This window comes from Dipodomys merriami, unplaced genomic scaffold (assembly GCF_024711535.1).
Source record: "Dipodomys merriami isolate MVZ:Mamm:240054 unplaced genomic scaffold, mDipMer1.0.p SCAF_4, whole genome shotgun sequence".
In the NCBI taxonomy this organism is placed as follows: domain Eukaryota; kingdom Metazoa; phylum Chordata; class Mammalia; order Rodentia; family Heteromyidae; genus Dipodomys; species Dipodomys merriami.
This window is the reverse complement of record NW_027205603.1, coordinates 92,031,988-92,052,461: the sequence shown is the minus strand read 5'-3', so window position 1 is coordinate 92,052,461 and position 20,474 is coordinate 92,031,988. Positions and strand designations below refer to the sequence as shown.

The window sequence follows — 20,474 nt, the reverse complement described above, 5'->3', positions numbered from 1 at the left end:
TTTAGTCAGGCAGGGGTCTTTGGAGACCCTGGGACTAGTCAAGATTTCTACTAGGTCTCACCACCCAGCCCTTTTGCACTCATTGTCTGGGTCTCTTATCTGTATGGCCCCTTAAGGCAGGTGAATGTGGGATCCCTGGGTAGAGCGTGAATTTGATAGTAAATTTAGAGCAGCCTGGATAGTAGCTACTAATGTTCTCATATGGAGGAGGAAACTAAGGCTCAGAGCTGGACCTAACTGGCCTGAGTGACAGCTGTCCATCAACTACAGAAACCAGGACTGAGCCATCTTTGTTAAAGAAAAATCTCCCGTGAAGCTCGGGGGCACACAGTAGGTGCTGGAGAGTGTCTGCACACAGTAGGTGCTCAGCAGGCCCCTTCCCCGCAGGTCTCCATCCGGCTGGATGGTGAGAACAAGGCCGTGGAGTACAACGCCGTGGGGGCCTTCAAGGACGCCGTCAGGGTGGTCTTCCGGGGTCCCCAGGTCAATGACCTCTTTGACCGGGACTGGCACAAGATGGCTCTGAGCATCCAGGCCCAGAACGTTTCCCTATACATCGACTGCGAGCTGGTGCAGACGCTGCCCATCGAGGAGAGGGAGAACATTGACATCCAGGGCAAGACGGTCATTGGCAAACGCCTGTACGACAGTGTGCCCATCGACGTGAGTACCGGAGGGCTCCTGCAACGTGGCCTGGCTACGGGGGCCCGGGAACCCACAAGCCCTGAGGCCACCCGCCCACATGCCAGGGGTCAAGTCAGGACTGCAGGCCATCCTAGAAGGGAGGTCCTGGATCGGGAATGTTCATTCATTCATTCACTCAGTCAGCCATTTCATCAACCCCCACTCTTGTCTGTTCACCTGGCCTGGCCACTGTGGGTAATGCTTCCCTGTGGGCAGGTGTGTTTCATACCACAGCCCTTAACTTTTGCACTTATGTGTTAATGGTTTTTTTAAGTGTGAGAGGTGGTGGTATTATTCAGTGTGGGTTAGCCGCACATTCTAATCTCAGCGTACTCAAACTGCTATGTGGAGATGTGCAGAGAAGCTGAAAAATAGGAACACAGTGAGCCCCAGAGACCCCTGCCACACCTGCTCTGATGGCGACACGGAGGTGGGCAGGTGCGTCTGTGCCTGTGTCGGGGCTGGAGGCGTGGTCCCTGCAGAACAGAACCAAGTGGAGTTTCATGCTTGCCCTGAGCCTGCCTGTGCTTAGGCTCCCTCCGGAAGCGGGGGTGGGGGTACAAGGACCATGGTTAGCTTCCCTGTGAGCTGCAGCATTGCAGCTGGAGGTGGGAGGCCTGAGGAGGAAGTAGGCCAGGTGACGGGGCGGGGCTTGTCTGATACCATGGAGATTTCTGGTTCATGGTTCCTGAGACTCTTCCTCTCTCCTCTTGTTCCTTCCCAGTTTGACCTGCAGCGGATTGTGATTTACTGTGACTCGAGACATGCAGAACTAGAGACGTGCTGTGATGTCCCATCTGGTCCGGTGAGCAGATCTGGACAGAGTGGGTGGGAGGAGGTTCATGGGGGGCTGTGGAGGGGCGTGTCCAGGACTTAGGAAGGGGCAGTTGGGATCAGAGGGGCTCTGACCATCACAATGTGGTCTGTGGGCAGCCTTGTGACCACTTTGGGTTTTGATTGCGGTTCCCACCGGGAATGGGTTGGGTATGTCAAGTTAAGCAGGTTTCCCCCAGGGGCTGCTGTGGTCTGGACCTTAGCTGACCCCAAAGCTGCCAGCAACGTGACAAGGTCCAGCTTTGGGAAGCACAGGAGGTAGAAGCTGGAAGGTACTCTAAAGAAGGACTATCCTCTGTGCCCCCAGTGCTTGGGGAAGAGGAGGCTGCCTGAAGCTGCCTGGAGCTGGGTAGTGAGGTGAATGGTCAGAGGACAGCCAGCCCCAGAGCCCCGCACTGACCACTTGGGCTGTTCTGGGCAGGTCTTTTCCCTCTGAGATGGACCCACCTTTTCCTTTAGCCTTCTCCCTCCCCAACTCTCTCCTATATCCTAATGACAGGCTTGCTAGAAAGATGAGAATTGTAACCAAGCCCGCTTCCCAGGGCTGAAGTGTGATGTCCAGGCTGAAGTGTGATGTCCATGCAAGAACTTAATCTCTGTCTAGTCTCAGCATGCTTGTGGCATTCAGGGTGCAGCTAGCGCTAAAGATAGAGCTGGTATGGAGAGAGTGTGAGGGAAGAAAGGAGCCATAGATGATGAGAGAGAATACAAGGAAAGAAGGAATGAAGGAAGGAAGGAAGGAGGGAAGGAAGGAAGGAAGGAAGAAAGGAGGGAGGGAGGGAGGGAAGGACCAAGGGAGGGAGTGTGTGATCCAAAGGAGAATCTACCAGGTGCAAAAAGCTGAGCTGTAATTCTCCTTGAGTTGTTTCATTATTAGCCTTCCCCATGATTTTATGAAGGAAACATCCTGTCTGCATTCTGCATGGTGAATGCCGAGGCTCTTGCGGCTGCTGGGCAGCCTGGCCAGGTCTATCTTCTCTGCAGCCTCTGGAGAAGCAGAACCTGCAGTCAGATACACTCTTCCATATGCCCTGCACACACAGGCATCCTTAGAGGCTTCTGAGTCTTACTTGTTTTCTGGGTCTGCCCTGTTTCTTTGAATCCCAAAGGATAAAGCCTCTTAACCAGACAGTGATTGCTAGATGCCCAGTCAGATACTGACCTGCTGGCCTTTCTCTGTCCAGTGCCAGGTGACGGTAGTGACTGAGCCTCCGCCTGTGCCCCCACAGCCGCCCACCCCTGGCAGCGAACAAATTGGATTCCTAAAGACCATCAACTGCTCCTGCCCAGCTGGAGAAAAGGTACCAGCCATAGGGTGCCCTCAGTTCCCAGTCTGCAGCCCCAGAGTGGGGAAGGGTTGGTCTGCGGGACTGCCTGACAGGGAGGCGGGAGTTTCCCATCATGCCCCTGGTCTGCCTGGGCAGGATCACCATAGGCTCACAGTGAGCTTAGGTCCAGAGCATCATTAGTGTTCCCTAGACTTTCCAATTCTTGAATCTTTGTGCACTCTGGAGAGGAGGTTCTCTGGCTTGGCTCTCCTTAACATTTTCCTGAGGTTAATAATGTATTCCTAAGGTTGTTCTGCTTCTACTTGTATCATTCTCCACTCTCATATGTCTAAGTCACACTAGACTTGGAGTACGAGTAGAGACTCAGAACAGAACAAAGGTGAAGGTCTAGATATACACTATAGAAACATACTCTTAACCCTTTCTCCCCCCAAATTTTTCCTTCCTTCCTTCCTTCCTTCCTTCCTTCCTTCTTTTCTTCTTCCTCCCTCCCTCCCTCCCCCACCCCCATCTCTCATCTCACTACATTGACCTCTAATCTATCGCCCTTCTATTTCAGCCTCCAGAGTGTTGGATTCAGTTTCTTTCAATCATAGTCCATAATCTGGATACCCATACACACACTTGAAATTTTATGTTTGTTTCTCATTTAAAAGTTACATTTCTGTGAATAGTACCACCATGGTCTGCTGGACAGATGAAAGATCTCATCTCAGCCTGTGCCTGAGGCTGCTGTTAGCCTTTGCTGTAGTCCAGTGGTCGTTGATAGGAAAAACATGCTCACTACTTGAGCATGAGGAACATAATCATATATCCCAGGCTCACGGAAGGAGAACGGGGGAGGGTACAGTCGTGGAAGGACTGGTGAGAATGTGGAAAGGTGTCACATTGATCATGATACATTGTATTCATAGACTGCTTTGTTAAAGATATACTTTTTTAAAAGTACAAGGGGTAGAAACTTGCTTTGGGAAGTCCTTCTGGACTGATAACCCAAGAACCCTCAACCCATGTGTTCCCAGCTCAGCTCAGGAGGGGCAGACAGTGGGGGACATGCCCCATACAGTAGGGAACATACCTCAGACAGTGGGGGACATGCCACAGACAGTGGGGGACATACCTCAGACAGTGGGGGACATGCCACAGATAGTGGCTCTGCCTGGTCTAAGAACACACAGAACAGAAGGTAAAGAGATGTTTTCAGCAACTGGAGTGCCTTCTTTCCTGCCTTCTGTGCTTCTGTTATTCTTCTCTGCCCACTATCCCCATGCCTTCCCTCCACTCTCCTTTCTTTTTGTTCTACCCAGAGTGTCAGACCCACAGGATATCTTCAGGAGCTTTTAGTCCAATGGAGTTGTCCAATGATGACCCAGTTTGCTGTAGGCCCAACCCAAAGCCAGGCCAGATGTGCCTTGATCTTGGGCTGCGGCAGTATGAAGGTCACTATGAAGGGTCCCCCAGCCCGATGTGGGGATGTAGGGAGCAGAGGAAGGATCTGTGTGTGCGTGTGCGCACGTGTGTGCACACACAGGACAGGCAGAGGGTGCTTTCTCTTCCAGACAGCGGCTGATGTTGGCCTCCATCCACAGACTGGCTTCCTCCTGCATGCCAATGAAATCACAGCAGCAGCTGTCTAAACCCAAACCCTCTGAATGCTGTTTCCAGTTAGAACCCAGTGTGAAGGGCGATGCATAGGCGATTTTGATCTTCTACCATCCTGGGCACACAGGCTGGGAGTGCAGCCAAAACTAGCTTTGCCCTGGCCAGGGCTTCTCCTCAGAGCCAGGCCCAGGCCTGGGGGGGAGTTGTGAAGGCTGCCGTGGTCACTGGCAGGGAACCTGGGGTCACAGGGCCTCCCCTCCCATCCAGCGCCCTGCCCTCCAGCTCATAAACACCGGGGCTGTGGGCTGCCCTCCTTCGAATGGCCTGGAGGCACTCTCTCGAGTCCTCTCGATTTACCCGTGACCCACACTGGTCTCCCAGGTGCCTGTAGCCTCACCACATGCTTTTGCTCCCAATTCCAGGCCAGGTCAGAGCTCTCCGATTCTCGGAGGGGTTTTCTCAACTACGGCCCCATTGTATGTCTGAAACACCTTTCTTCTCCTTCTGCGCCTTTACCTGGCTGATGCCTGCTTTTCTGACATGCCCAAGGAATCTTGCTGAGCCCAGTGTTATCTGTGCACCCTTTCTTCCTTCCTTTCCCTTTCCCTCCTCCCACGCTCTCTTTTTTCCTTCCTTCCTTATATTATTTCCCACCGTCCATTCTATACTTATTCCGGACCTGCTCTTTCCCAGGCACTGTGAGTCCTTTGCCTCAGGACTCAAGCAGTGGCTCTACTACCTGGAAACTGTCTCCCAGTCTTTGCTTCTGTCAGACCCTATGTTTCCGATGGCAGAGACTGGATCTTTACATGTCTATTTTCGTGACTACCACAGAGCTGAGCACAGAGAAGACTGTTATTAAGTTATGATTGAATCAATGGATAAATGGATCAGGGTGGGAAAAGCAGGGTGGGTGGGCCAGACAGACGGGGTGAAGGATAAAAGCATACATCCTCTGTTCCTGTTGATGGAACAAAGACCTGCTATTTAAGGTTGTCATGTACACAGTCTAGGCACCACCCAATAAGTCACTGCTGCAGGCAGTCCATCATTCCTCATTTCTGATTACAGACATTAGGCTTCCTCCTGTGTATATGGTACTTGGCTGCACACAGAGGCTTTGTGGCAAGTAGGATTTGACCCTTCAGGTCTTATAGTATGCTATCTGGTTGAGAAGTAGGAGCTCTGAATATGGCTCAACCCTAGGAGTGTACAGAAGAAAGGTAGCCTGTTCCTTCTACCTCTGAGAAAGAGCAACAGGGAGGAAACAGCTTCACAGCCTCTGGCAGGTGTTGGCTTCCTCTTCTACCTGTATGTCTATGCAAACACAAGGCCAGTAAGTCAGAGCCCTTCACTAGGAGGCCAAGCTCTGGCAGCAAGCAGACGTTTTCCAGTAGTTTAAATCTTCCATTCAGTTTGTGAGGCATTACCGTTATTATACACAGTCAACAGATGTTAGGTCCCTGTTTATATCTTTGTGATCAGCCCTTATGCTGGGCATGAGCAGTTGCAAGGCCTTCTGTTGGATGCCAGGAAAGGTCAAATTCACACAGGAGTATCATCAATTTGCTTGTCCAATGGAAGCTGCAATGCATTTAAGAATATACAATCCAACTGGGCACCAGTGACTCATGCCTGTAATCCTAGCTACTCAGAAGGCTGAGATCTGAGGATTGCGGTTTAAAGCCAACCCAGGCAGGAAAGTCCATGAGACTCTTATCTCCAGTTAACCACCAGAAAACTGGAAGTGGCGTTATGGCTCAAGTGGTAGAGCACTTGCCTTGAGCTGAAGGGCTCAGGGACAGTGCCCAGGCCCAGAGTTCAAGCCCCATGACCAACAATAAATAAATAAATAAATATGTATGTATGTAGTATGTATGTATATATATGTATATATATATATATATATATATATATATATATATATATATATATATATATACATTTCCAGCCATTTGGGAAGGAGAGATAAGGGTCAGGGTTTGACAGTAGCCTGGACAAAAAAGACTCTATCTTGAAGAACAAGCTGCAAGTGGTAAGATATGTTTAATAACTTCAGGTCTGTAGGAGGCAGAAGTCAGATTGTGGTTTGAATCTGGCTTGGAGACATATTGTGAGACCTGTGTAAAAATTAACTAAAAAGAAAAATAACTTACAGGGTTTGTCTACCAAGCACGGGGCACTTGTTCAAATCTACCCTCTTTCCTGCCCTGGCACCCACATACAGTCCTGAAGTAGCTAAATGTGACCAGAGGGTAGACTGTTGTTCACTTTTTATTAATGGCCTGACATTTACACATAAAAATCATATGAATCATACTGCATTTGTTTTCAGGATGCAGTATATATAGCTACAACTTACAAATCATGGTTTTCAATCTAGTAACAAGATCTTTCACACATTTTTTTAATGGAATGGGTTTTGCATTTAGAAATTGCTTGTGGACATGCGATGCTTCTCCTTTCAGTGAATAATAAACACATGAACAGTTGCAGGCAATGTAATTTTCTTTTTAATTGAAGTGATGGCATATCCAGATAAAATATAGCCTTGGGAAGCATTCCTTTATTTATAATTGGCTACTGAAAAAGAATAATTGTCGAGTTTATGCTATAATCGTACATTTCACATGATGGAATGAATGAATCAAGTTAATGAACATATCCATTACCTTCAATACCTATCATATTCCTTATATCTAATTAAAACTGTACCCACTGGCCAATGTCTCCTCCCTTCCCTGCACCTGGCAGCCACTGGTAACTACCATTATTCTCCCTGCTTCTGAGTATTTGAGTCTTTCAGCTTCCAAGTAGAAGTGAGAACATCAGTATTTGTCTTTCTGTGCCTACATGGAGGCCATGTTCAAACTCCTCACATGTAAGTTTTCAGTTCAAGGACAAGCTTATACTTTAGACTTAACATCCATATATGAAAACACACACAGAGCACACACACACACACACACACACACACACACACACACACACACACACACACACACACACACACACACACACACACACACACACACACACACATATATAAAGTATTTCAATTAACCCCTTTGAACAATTACCTGACATATTAACAAAATGAATACCAGAAAGCCGAAACATCTTTTGTCTGAAGGGGACTAAGGGGGAGGGGCAGATGAGGGGGAGAGGAAGGGTGGGCAAATAACAGTCGTCATACTTAATGTACAGATGTGAAAATGGAGCCAGGAGCCCTGAGGGGTGGGTGGGGTTGGGACAGGTGTGGGAGAATGATGAAAGGAGTGACATTGACCAAGATGCATTGAAACTCCTTTATACGATTGCTTAAACATAAAAAATATATATATTAACCGGAAAGAACAGGCTTTTGACCATGTTCTGATGGTTCATGCCTGTCACCCTAGCCACTCAGGAGGCTGAGATCCAGAGGCTTTCAGATTTCCATCTCCAGAATAACCAGCAGAAAGCTGGCCTGGAAGTATGGCTCAGATGCTCAGTGCTGACTGAGAAAGCTAGCTTACTGACCATGAGGCCTTGAGTTCAACCTCTCTCCCCAAAACTGAATGGGCTTTGGCTCTGCTCAGCCAGTTCCCTGTCTAACTTGACTGGCCAGCACTTGCTTTTCGAGACCGGCTTTAAACACATGAAGTGAATAACCAGCTCCTGTTTGCAGATGGAGACCCTCAAAACAGAACTTCATTTGTTTCCTTTTGTTTTTCTTCCCACAGGGTGAAAAGGGCTTTGTTGGTCCTGTGGGGCTCCCTGGCCCGAAGGTCAGTCCTGGCATGACACAGATTTCTTTCAGAACCTCAGGGTGCTCACTTGGTTTCTGTGGAAGGACAATGGTGCAAGAGACCTCTCCTCTCTTCAGTGTTTTGCTTGGGAGCTTGTGTAGATGTAGATAAGAACACACAGTATAAAGTTGGAACGTGTGTGTGTTGAAATGCTGAGGACATTTCTTGGCCTCAAATTGCTACAAGAAAGGCAGAGCCCTGCCAGAGCCCAGGCTCTGAGCTTGGGTGTGCCAGCAGGCTCACCCTCCACGGTCAGACAGTTCTACACCCACCCTTGCAAGCTGATGTGATCTTGAAACTTGGAAGGGTTGATCTGTAAGGTATTCTTATACATAAAACTTCTGTCCTCGGTAATTGCGCAAAGCTAGGTACTACCCCCTAGGGCCCCCCATCCTAAGTCATGAACATCCATCCCTCCCCTCCTTGGTCCCCCAAGGTGTCATATTCCCCCATCAAGCTCAGAAAAATGAAACTGGGAGTGAAAACTGTGTATCATCCCCAAGTAGAAGAATTCTGCTATTGCATGACCAACCATCACCTGGTCTGGTGTTTCAAAGAGAGGCTGAGTGTAGCCATGGAGATACCTAGAGGTGCCTAGACCTCTCTTTTTTTGGGGAAGGAGTCCAGTCATGGGGCCTGAATTCTGGGCCTGGGCACTGTCCCTCAGCTCTTCAGCTCAAGGCTAGCACTCTACCACTTGAGCCATAGCGCCACTTCCGGCTTTTTTCTTTTTGCTTAAGTGGTGCTGAGGAATTGAACCCAGGGCCTCATGCATGCAAGGCAAGCGCTCTACCACTGAGCCACCTTCCCAGCCCTCCAGAACCTCTCATTTCCAGGCTTCTGTCTCCTTCCTTCTTTACACAGACTTGGCCAGCTCACCTCTCCCTCTCCTCACCTCTGCCTCCTGCCTTTCTTAGTTTTGATTTCACCCAATGCATTCTTACATTGTAGCAGCGGAGGCCCAGGCACGGGGTTCATACTAGAATTGGATGATATCCTCTGTTGCCTGAGTCTGTGCTTCTCCACTTCCGGGTGTAGAACAATGACTTCACCACATAGTTGGCAAAGACCAATCTGCTACTTCTAGAGACTGTGGCGAGGGGTGGCTGTGTGCAGCCTGAGAGCCAGCAACTCTGTCAGATGACCTAACCCCATGCTTGTCTCTGCTTCCAACCTCTCAGGGAGACACGGGAGCCACTGGGCTGACAGGAATGCCTGGACCCAAGGGAGAGAAAGGGGACATGGTGAGTATAGTGCTGTTGCTGTCTGTGGCTGGAACATGTGGCTGGCGTGGGGTGACGCAGAGCTCCTTCCCGGACCCCACATCTGGACATGTCAATCACCAGGTGTGGTCCATAGTACAAGGGACTGAGCCCACCCCCCTGGGAATTGAAGCCCCTCTCCTCTCCACAGGCAGGGGACATCTGGACATGCCCTAGTGGCTCTCCAGCCTGTCCTTCCCTCTTCCCTGCCCCAGAATTCTGTGCTTCCAAATGAGCCACATCGAGATTCCTGACATTGGGAATTGCAGGGAGGGGGTATTCTCTCTGTATTCTTGACTGCCATGTTCTTCCCTCTACAAGGGCATTCTTTCCACCCATCCTGGTTTCCCCTCACCCCTTCTGTCTGATGGTGGACAAGGAAAGAATCACAGAGATGAATAGTTCATGGCTCCTGGAAGAGACTCCAGAGCCACACAGCCACAGAGTGTCTCCACTAAACGTTTTGCTCTTGGTCTCCTCATCTGTGCAGGGGCGGGGAGTGAAGGGGAACTCGCTGTGCTGGGAGAATGAAGTGAGCTGGCCCATGCACATAGGTTCAGAGGAAGGGAGAGCGGGAAAACTTTGTTCTAGAATCAAAGAACAAACATGGGTATCCTTAGGAGCCCCAAGTCTGGGCCGTGGTCCATGGCGCTCTTGTCAGTACTGCCTGCCCTGTGCTGATGGCAGTTCCATCCAGCAGGGGTGAGGAGGTGGCACTGGCTTCAGAGGGCCCACATTCAAATCTGTTCCACCACCTACTTGTTCCATGAACTGAAGATGCTTCCAGAACTTTCTGAGCCTCATTTTCCATGCTTTCTAATAAGACCTATACAGGTCTTATATACCTATATACAGGTCTTCTGGACCCACTCCCAATAGAAGATCAGTCCCTGGAAATGCCAGCATGCTTCACCTCTGTCCTTGGAGTCAGGTGCTGCATAGGCAGCTGCAGTCAGGAGATGGGGGTCTCCCCTCACCACCCCAACTCTCAAGGCAGAGCTTCTGCCTCAGATGGAACAAGACAGGGGTGTTGAGATCCAGAGGGAGCGGGCCCACACTGGAACATTCACGTGGAGACCACCACGGAGGCCACCGTTCCTACCCCTAAGAGAAGAGTCTGTGGCTCTGGTTCCCAGCTCTACAGCAAGAACTCAGAGATTTAGTCCTTAAAAACAGAGAACTAGCTGGGAGCTGGGAGCTCATGCCTATATTCCTAGTTACTCAGGAGGCTAAGATATGAAAGACCAGGGTTCAGAGCCCACCCAGGCAGAAAAGTTCATGAGAATCTACCTACAAAATAACCAGCAAAAAATGGGCAGGGCTAGAGGTAGGGTTGAAGAGGTAGAGCACCAGAGATGAATGGGTAAAAGATCCTGAGTTCAAACCCCAGTACTTCACAACAGCAACAAAAGAACAGAGAACTCTAAATATTTTCCTGAAAGGCACTGAATCTGAAAGAGAGAATTTGAGGAGGCTCTTTAAGAAGAAGGGGAATTGGAGGATCCGTGACCGCAAGAAGAGCAGTGGTTCTCTGAGACCACTGGACTGTGCCACAGCCTGGCTAGTGTACCAGATTGACTCAGAAGAGCCCACACTGGAACACCAGAGGCATGCCTCGGTGGTAGCCACAGCAACCCAGGCAAAGGGTAATTGAGTTGGACCCTGTCGCAGAAAAAGTGCAGTGAATCATTCTTTAAAAACAAAGCAGTTATCTGGGAATTCAAAACACTTAGGAGCTGGACTAACGTCAGTAGAGACTGTCAGAAAGAGTCCCGCGAAGACCACCAGCATCACAGGGTGACTGTCAAGGCCACAGGCCCAGAGGAGTGGCCGTAAAGATGTCACACTGGTCAAGGGAATAGAGTTCATTTATACCTAACAGCTAGCCAAGTCAATAAACCAACCAACAAACCAGAAAACAGTCAACCCAGCCCTAGAAGGGGAAGTGAATAATATCCAGAGTTCCTAATGTCTCAACAAATGAATGTTGAAACATGTACAGAACCAGGAAAATATGACATAGGGAGAAAATAAGCAGGCAAACAAAGGTATCTGTGAGTGGGAAGATGTGTTGGGGTTAGTGATCAAAGCCTTCAAATAATCCACATAACTGTGTTCAAGGAACAAGGGAGCAGTTCTCAGAAAAGTCAAAGCAGGTATGAAGATAACATGCCATACCATATCCATCCATAGAAAGGTGGAACTTCGAAATGAATGGAAATTTGGGGGTTTAAAATTAAATAACTGAAATGAAAAAAAAATCTCTAGAGAGGCTAGGCAGGAGATGTGGGCAGGCACATGTCAATCACCAAGCATGTGAGCATGAACTATCCCGATGACGGTTTAGTAGAGCTTACGAGATCTGAAGAGCACAGAAGAAAAAAGAACAGAGACAAGCGAACAGTGTTACAAAATATTGGTCAAATGTGAACCAGTATGCACATCTGGTGAATTCAAAAAGGAGAAGAGAGAGGGGAGAGCCGGAAGTAATAGGGCTGAAATCACACACTGAAAAGAAGTAATCTGTGCATTCAGGATATTCAATGAGCTTTAATTAAGATTTACACGAAAAGCTACACACATAAACTTCATAAATGTGCTGAAAGGCAAGTCGAATTAATAGCATCCAAGGAGAAGTAAAGATTCATCACGTACAGGGAAACAGTACAATAAACAACTGGCCACTCAGAAGAATTAATTGAGGCTAAAGTGCTGTGGAATAGGCTCAAACTAATCATGATAACAACATGGTAATTCAGCTGTCCATGGCTCACACCTGAAACCCTAGCTACTCAAAGGCTGAGATCTGAGGATTGTGGTTCAAAGTCTGTGAGGCTTATGTCCAGTTAACCACCTAAAAGCTGGAAGTGCAACCGTGGCTAACATGATATTGAGCTAGTCTTGAACTAAACAGGGACAGCACCCAGGCCCTGAGTTCAACCCCTATGCTGACACACACACACACACACACACACACACACACACACACACACTCTCTCTCTCTCTCTCTCTCTCTCTCTCTCTCTCTCTCTCTCTCTCTCTCTCTCTCTCTCTCTCTCTGTTGGGTGTTTAACAAATCTGCATGTAGTAGAATACAAAAGGGAGAGGTGAAGATACAGTAATAAGGAACATGGTTGTGTGTCTCATTGTTTTGTTTCTAGAGAAAGTCTTGGTGAATTTAGATTTATATGATAAGCCATAGAGAATCTTCTAAGAAAATGATTCTAGCTATCTAAAAAAAAATTACATTAAGGAATCTAAAACGTTACTCTAGAAAGTACAGAGCGTGATGCGTTGCTGCTCAGAGCAGTAAACAGAAGGTCTAACACAGGCTTCGTCTGTCACTCTGGGAGACGATGCAACTTCTGGGAGGAAAAGGCCTGGCAGTTCTCAGAAGTTTAAACGTGGAGTTAGCACAGGCATCGCCGCTCCGTCTCACTCACAGGTATCCACTGAAAAGAAATACAAGCATGCACTCATGGAAAACCTACACACAGATGTTCACAGCAGCATTATTTGCAGCAGCGTAAAATAGATCCCACCTGAAGGCCATCACAGGAAGGATGGTTAAGCGATAAATAAAATGTGTGTTAATCTTCAAAAATAGGAAATTCAGACACGTACAGCAGCCTATGTGTGGACCTAACAAAAAGGCGGCTAAGTGAGAGGAGTCTACACATTACTCCCTTCCCTTTGCATCATTGCGAGGTTAGGCAAGTCTTTCTAGGACAGAAATAGATTGGGAGCTGTCTAGTTCTGGGAATGGGGGGAAGAGGGGAGCACATGTATCGGTATTGGTTCCTTCTGAGGTGAGTGAAATGTTCTAAAGTCAATTGTGGCTTAGTTCTACATATATACTAAAAGCTATTGACCTGGTATACAAATTATATCCTAATAAAGCTGTTAAAGGAAGCATAGTACCAGTAGCGTTAAATTATTAGAAAGCAATTCAATAAGATGACACTCATGAGAATCTTTACTCAATAAACAGTTATATCCCTTTCAGAGGCTCCAGGCAGGACTAATGAGAAAGTACGCAGTTGTTTCTGTCCTGGAGTGATGCTGTGTCCTGATGATGCTCTCTAGTAAACCTTTGCCTTCTGCTTTGCCTTTTCTAGGGCAGAGGACCCTTTATCCAAGGAGAAAAGGGAGAAAAGGTAAGCACCTTCCCTTCATGCACTCCCCCAAGGGACAGGATGGGGGCTGGTGTCTGTGAGAGGCGCATGGCACCTTTGTACTGTCTGGAAAGACAGTACTAGTGGGGAGAGGCGCCCTTTGTTGGGCTGTGGGCCCGGCCTCTGTGTGTGCTTCCATCTTAGATGCTTGAAGCTTATATAGAGACTGCAGGAAGAAAAGATGGAGACAGGAAGTGGTGGCTGGGAGAGGTGAGACCCATGTGATTGGGAGGTTAATGAGCTAGACTGTTGAGGGCAGTGGACAGCAGTGACACCCAGGAGTTGGAGGCTTTGGGCGGGATCTGAGCGGCCAGGCACATGCAGGCTGTGGCGGTGATCATGCTTCCGACAAAGGTGGTCAGTGATGATCAGGACAGAAGGGGCCTGGTGGCACTGAGGGGTTAGAGAATAGGGCTAGAGAAGTGGTTTGGAGGACTGTCATGTAGAAATCAAAACATACTGATGGGGCCATGGAAGATTCTGAGAGTATCCAAATGTGCTGAAGATGTTCAGAGGTTCCAGATAGAACTGAGAGGCGGCAGGCCAGAGAAATGTGGGAAAGAGTGAGGATACTTAAAGTGGAGGAGATGGGGAGGAAGGTGACCGAAGGGAGCTGGTGAGGGCAGCAGACCTGAGTGGGCAGAAACTAGAGGGGAACTTGTGGGAGGTCTAAAACTCTGCCCACCCTGTTCCCTGTCAGTGTGATGGGCACAGCACAGCAATTCTGAGGGAAAGCAGGGCTTCTGAAGAGGAAATCCTTGAAGCATTAGCCCGTGAGGAGACAAAGACAGTAAAGAGCTTCCCAACATGCCATTTCCCACTTGTATCAGCTGTTTAAAAATTAAATAATGGGGTGCGGGTAGTTCAGGCCCATAATCCTAGCTACTCAGGAGGCTGAGAGCTAAGGAGCCTGGAGCTGGTGATTCACAACTATTCAGGAAATTGAGATCTAAGGATCTTGGTTCAAAGCCAGCCCAGACAGGAAAGTCTGTGGAGCACTTATTTTCAGACCACCACCAAAAATCCAGAAGTTAAAATATAACTCAAGTGGTAAAGCACCAACCTTCAGTGGAAAAGCTAGGAGAGAGTACCAAGACCTCCAGTTCAAACCTCAGTGCTGGCACGTGTGTGCATGCACGTACACGCGTGCACACGCGTGTTTTCTAGAGGGGCAGCCTTTAGGACAGTGTGTGTGCACTTTAGTACTGACCCAGAGCTGCTGGCCCCTGGCTGGTGCTGCATCCGCCTGGCACTGGGCTGATTGTGTAGCCCAGGAATCACTCTACAAAATGGCAGGAGAAGCAGCAACATGTAGACAGCCCATTGTCACCCGTGGGAACTTCCCCTAGGTTTGCTTCAAGGAGATGCTTGCAGATTCGCAGGAGCACATACCCACAAGGTCTTTCTCTGTGAGACCAGAAGCTTCGTGTGAATAATTCATAAGTACAACCAGACACAGATAATGCTGTGCAGAGGACAAAGGGAGGAAAGGTTGTACAGCTAACCATGTGACAGCAGCCCGAGGCATGATATAGAATAATTGAGGTCCTGAGGAAAAAAAGAACAGATAGTTCTCTGGCACATTTCAGTGACATTGCAAAATGAATATGTTTTCACCCCTGTGGTTGTCTGTAAGTAACAAAGCTATGAGTGCATTTCCCCCTCACACTTCATTTGTTCCATAATAACTTGGTCCTACTCCTCACCAAAAGCACAGACACTTGAGCACACAGTCTTCTCTAAGAATTTAAGGTGGTCTGAGTGGCTGCATGGCATCTAACATTATGGAGTTACAAAGCTGAGATGCGCTCATGGCTTCGTGCCATTGTTGTGTTCAGTTTTTCTTTCTTCCTTTTTTTTGGGGGGGGTCAGCCATGGGGCCTGAACTCTGGGCCTGGTCACCGTCCCTCAGCTCTTCAGCTCAAGGCTAGTGCTCTACCACTTGAGCCACAGTACCACTTCTGGCTTCCGGCTTATGTGGTGTTGAGGAATCAAACCCAGGGCCTCATGCAAGGCAAGCACTCTACCACTGAGCCATCTTCCCAGCCTGTGTTCCAGTTTTTAATTCCTTTTTCTTTTCTTTTTTTTCCCTTGTGCTGGTTCTGGGTGCTTTCCCTAAGCTTTTGCTCAAGACTACTGTTTTATCACTGGACCAACAGCTCCACTTTCAGTATTTTGGTGACTAATTAGAGATATAGACTTTTCTTGACTGGATTGGCTTTGAACTATAATCCTTAGATCTCAGCTCCTTGAGTATCTAGGATTACAGATGTGAGGCGTGGGTATCTGGATTTGCATTCCTTTAAAAATTTGTAATTGTTAGTACGAAGGTGATCTACAGAGGGGTTACAGTTACATAAGTCAGGTACATTTCTTTCCTCACTCACAGTTTTTCCCTCTTGTCCCCTGCATTCCTTTTTATGAGCGTTGGCCTTCTGCTACCTAAATGTGAGGCTCATAACCTCTACCTTTAATGATTTTCTGTGTGGTTTAGAACATAGCATCTGGGACCACAATACTCAAATTCAGCCGCTGCTTTCTTTCTTAAAATACTTTTTGAGACTATAATGAAGATTATTTACCATGAGGGCTAGCCTCTCAACAGATACCAGGTGAACAATACAGTCTTGTTGCTTTCCTTCTGGGCACTTCCTTTCTACAGCAGCGATCAGAAAAAGATCCTAGAAGCCATTTGGTGCTCCTCTGTGTACTGGACAATGTTTGAACACATGTACCCCTGTCAATCCATAAGTTCAAGCCCCACACTACAAGGTGCTATTGTTAGAAGGTGGGGTGTGGGCTGGGAAGGTGGCTCAGTGGTAGAGCGCTTGCCCTGCATGCATGAGGTACCACACAAGCAGAAAAAGCTGGAAGTGGCACTGTGACTCAAGTGGTAGAGCGCTAGCCTTGAGCTGAAGAGCTGAGAGACATTGCCCAGGCCCAGAGTTCAGGTCCCACAACCGACAAAAAAGGGTGGGGTGTTTGGGAGGTTATGGGTAGGTGCTGAGGAAGGAGACCTTGTAAGAAGTGTCAGGGTCCTTGTAGAAGAGGCCCAACAGAGGCCCTTGCCCCTTCCACCCTGAGAAGCTATGGTGAGGAGTCCCCTCTATGAACCAGGAACTGGTGCTCACCACAACAGAATAGACCTATGCCTTGATTTTGACCTTGGACTTCCAGACTCCAGAACTGAGAGAAATACCTTTCCATTATTTATAAGCCCTGCATTTTAAGGTGTTGTATAACCACCCAATTGGACTAAATAAAGCAAAGAGGTCTCTTGCATAAGAGAAGACACAGCAGAGCAAGGAACAGGTTATACTTTTTAATTTGTTGAGTCTCTTGGAGAACAACAGACAGGGATGTGGGCTATAGCAGCCATGGTGCATTCACTGGCCACAGCTGCCAGTTTTGAATGTTACAGTGCCTCTGTCTGAATAGTGATGGAAAAACACACACCATCAGCCCTTCACCGGCCTTTTGATATATTCCACATGATTCCGCTCAGGGGCATTGGCTCCTTAAGCCTCTGGGCAGAGGCTGGCTCTAAGCAGGAGCACCAAGCTGGGGCATGGCTGGACAGGGGTTGGGTGTATCTGATACAAGATACAAAACACCTTAGGGCTGACATCTCCACTCCTGGTCATTGTACCGGTCCTTCCTTGCCTCTCCTGCAAAAAAAAAAAAAAAAAAAAAAATCTAGGGATTCTTTGTATTCAAAAACCATGTTCCGCACACAATCTAATTATTGTACATAAAGACTGCATTGTACAATCTCTGGGCCATAAAATATATATTATACATTTGTGTTTCTATGTGTGAAACCGTTTACCTCTAGCTATGGATTTTTAAAAAATTCACAGCTGGCTTAATCCATATTCCCATCTCCTTGTCTTGGCCTGTGCATGTAATTTGCACAATTCCTGGTTGAATGCCTTCTAGTTTTACAATAATTAAAGGATTTAGAGGAAATTACTTTAGCTGCTTACATTCCTTGGAGAGCCTAGTCAACTGGAGGCAAAACAGAATACCTGTCCATGGTGCTGAAGGGCGCTTGGAGAAGTTTGTTCCAGGATCTTACAAACAGGAATCTCCTAGCTTTTTCCTCCAGCCCCTTTGAACACTTGGAGGCTAGCAAGTGTAACAGACCAGTCATAAGACCAAAGGCTTCCTAGAAGAAGGGAGAACATTTATGGGAAGCGTTCATGCTGGGTGACCTGAGAGGTGACTCGACACAAAGCGGGCCGATTCTAGACACACATTGGCTGGTCCAGACCTCAGCTCAGCCCCTTGGCGGCTGTACAACAGGGCTATAACTGAACCCCGGCTTCTCTGGTCTGTGACTTGGCAAATCTAATAGTATTCACATCAGAGTGTTGCTACAAGGATTAAATGAGCTAAGGAAAATATATGACTTATATTTGTAAAAGGCACTCATAAACCTGAAGTATAATTACCATTACACCATGTTCCGTTTTAATATGCCAAATGGCGTCTTCGGCGCCCTCAGAATTGATGAGGTCTTTCCCCAGGGCCAGCAGCAGCTGCACACATCACAGCTCTTCTGCCCCGCCCCGAGGAGGACCCTTCCCACTCCCAAGACCTTAGGATGTCCAGGGTTTGCTCTTAGAAAAGATGTTCCAGGTGAGAAGGTGTAGAGGTTCATTTGTTTCCTCAATTCATGTAAAATAACTCCCGGGGCACCTGCGAAAAATAGTACTGAATAGTTGCAGGCTCTTGCTGCCTGATGAGATTCTTGCACATGCTCTTTAGCTTTTGAGGGGGCCATCCCAGGCTCCATGTGGTAGTAACTGGGTCCAGGAACTGGCGATTTTGCCTTTCTACCTGGTAGAGTCAGGATTTGAGCTCCTATTTTCTGACAACCAGCATTTATTTGGAGTTCTTAAACATGAGCCAACACCCAATGACCCAGAGAATTTATTAAGTCAGATTCTCAGATTCCTTTCCCGAAGTGTCCGGCTCAGCAGACTTGCCACAGGCTAGAGATTTCGCACGCAGGGCTGCTGCTGGTCCATGGACCATCCAGAATGTTCCATAAACTCCACTCAGTGAACCTGCTGTGCCTGCTATCAAACCGAGGTGGCTTCTCTGGCAAGGAAGCAATCTCCTGATCAGTACTTAGAAATAAGCCTTGACAGTTAACTGGGAGAGAAAGGAGTGTGTGCCCTTGAGGATCTCTTGACCAGTGAAATAACGAGCAATATGAGCTCTGAGCTCTGACGGGGGGGTGTGGCAGGCAGGAGGGCTCTGCCCTCCATCCATGGTGGAGACATGGTGGGAAGAGGGAAGCCAGGGGTGGCAGGGAGATCAGCGCTGGGACTCTGCCTCAATTTGGACTTGACCAAGTTTGAATCCGTCCTAACAGCCCACATGAAGTTGGAAAGCCCTGGTTTTCTTCTCCAGTGGACTCCATGACCACTGTCTGTAATCATCACTTGCCCCAACAACCTGAGTGTCAATCCCTTTTATAATGGAACTATGGGAAGTTAGGAGGTTTTCTCAAATGGGTAGTACTTTTGGCTAGTTTCAAGTGTCTCTGTGTTATACACATTTCCCTGGACTTAGTGGCTTGGCCATTCCCCTTTGGCCAGAGGCGATATTCTTTCTTTATCCCCTCAGCAGAGGGATGAAGCTGATACTTGCACACTACTGCTGTGATAACAAAAGTCCTGAGGCTGGGTAATTGACAGACAACAGGAATGTATTGCTTAGAGTTCGGGAGACTTGTAAGTCTGCCGTGGATGTGCCAAGAGATTTGGTATCTGGCGAGGGAGTTCTGCTTCATCGATGGTACGACATGGTTGTCCCCATATGCCAGAAGGGGCATTGCCTCATTTATACGTGCACTGACTCCCTTTCATCCTATTTGGTGACACTGGAATTTGAAACCAGAGCCTTACACTGCTAGGCAGGTGCTTTATTTATTGTCTTGCCACAACTTCAGCCATGTTTTGCAATGGTTCTTTTTGAGATCGAGTCTCACCTCCTGCCCAGGAATGTGTAAACTGTGATCCACCTATTTCTACTTCCTACAAAAGCTTTAGTCAGGGAAGGATCTTGCAAATTTCTTTGTACAGGCTTACCCCAGATCGCAATCCTCCCTTGCTTCAGCCTCCCAAGTGATTGGTATATGAGCCACTGGCACTGAACAGAGACCTCAGTTCTTAATACTGTTGCACAAGGGATTAGGTTTTAATGGGAAAATCATGAGAGGGTGCACATTCACACCACAGTAGGGAGTTGGATTTGTGTACATCAGACCTTCCTCTCTTTGCCTTCTTTTACACTTGTTAAAGAGTTTTTGAAATCTGAAGCTAGTGGCTCACACCTGTAATCTTAGCTACTCAGGAGGCTGAGATCTGAGGATTGTGGTTTGAAGCCAGCCAGGGCAGGAACGTCTATGAGACCCTTAGCGCCAATAAACTACTTAGAAAAAGCTGGAAGTGGCACTGTGTCTCAAGTGGTAGAATGCTAGCCTTGAAAAAAAGAACCTCAGGGACAGCACCGAAGCTGAGTCGAAGCCCCAGGACTGGCAAAACAAAAAGGGTTGGTACTTTATGACAGATCTTTACCAACATCTTCCCTTCTCAGGCTGGACCTTACAGTTTGGGGAGCAAACTCTAGCCCTTCCCAAAGCACTGTTTTTGACCTAGCCCATGAGGGCTGGGGTGGGGGTAGGGGATGCTTAGTTTTGTTAGTTTGAGATATAGTGTCACTATGAGGCTCAGACTAGCACTGAATTTAGTGATATGCAGTCCAGGCTGGTTTTGAACTCATGATCCTTGTACCCAAGCCTTCCAGTGGTAGAATTATAGGTAA

At 47.8% G+C, this 20,474-nt stretch overlaps 1 protein-coding gene across 1 annotated transcript in view; it reads left to right on the top strand.

The window, feature by feature from the left end:
• Positions 1–610: 610 nt before the first annotated feature.
• Col22a1 (collagen type XXII alpha 1 chain) overlaps positions 611–20,474 on the top strand; it is an 88,418-nt gene continuing 68,554 nt past the window's right edge. The window contains exons 1-6 of the mRNA XM_069991844.1: positions 611–663; positions 1,409–1,489; positions 2,703–2,819; positions 8,135–8,179; positions 9,382–9,444; positions 13,581–13,619. Of these exons, the coding sequence (XP_069847945.1) occupies positions 9,412–9,444; positions 13,581–13,619 (72 nt within the window). The 5' untranslated portion in view covers positions 611–663; positions 1,409–1,489; positions 2,703–2,819; positions 8,135–8,179; positions 9,382–9,411. The remainder of the gene's footprint in view (positions 664–1,408; positions 1,490–2,702; positions 2,820–8,134; positions 8,180–9,381; positions 9,445–13,580; positions 13,620–20,474) is intronic.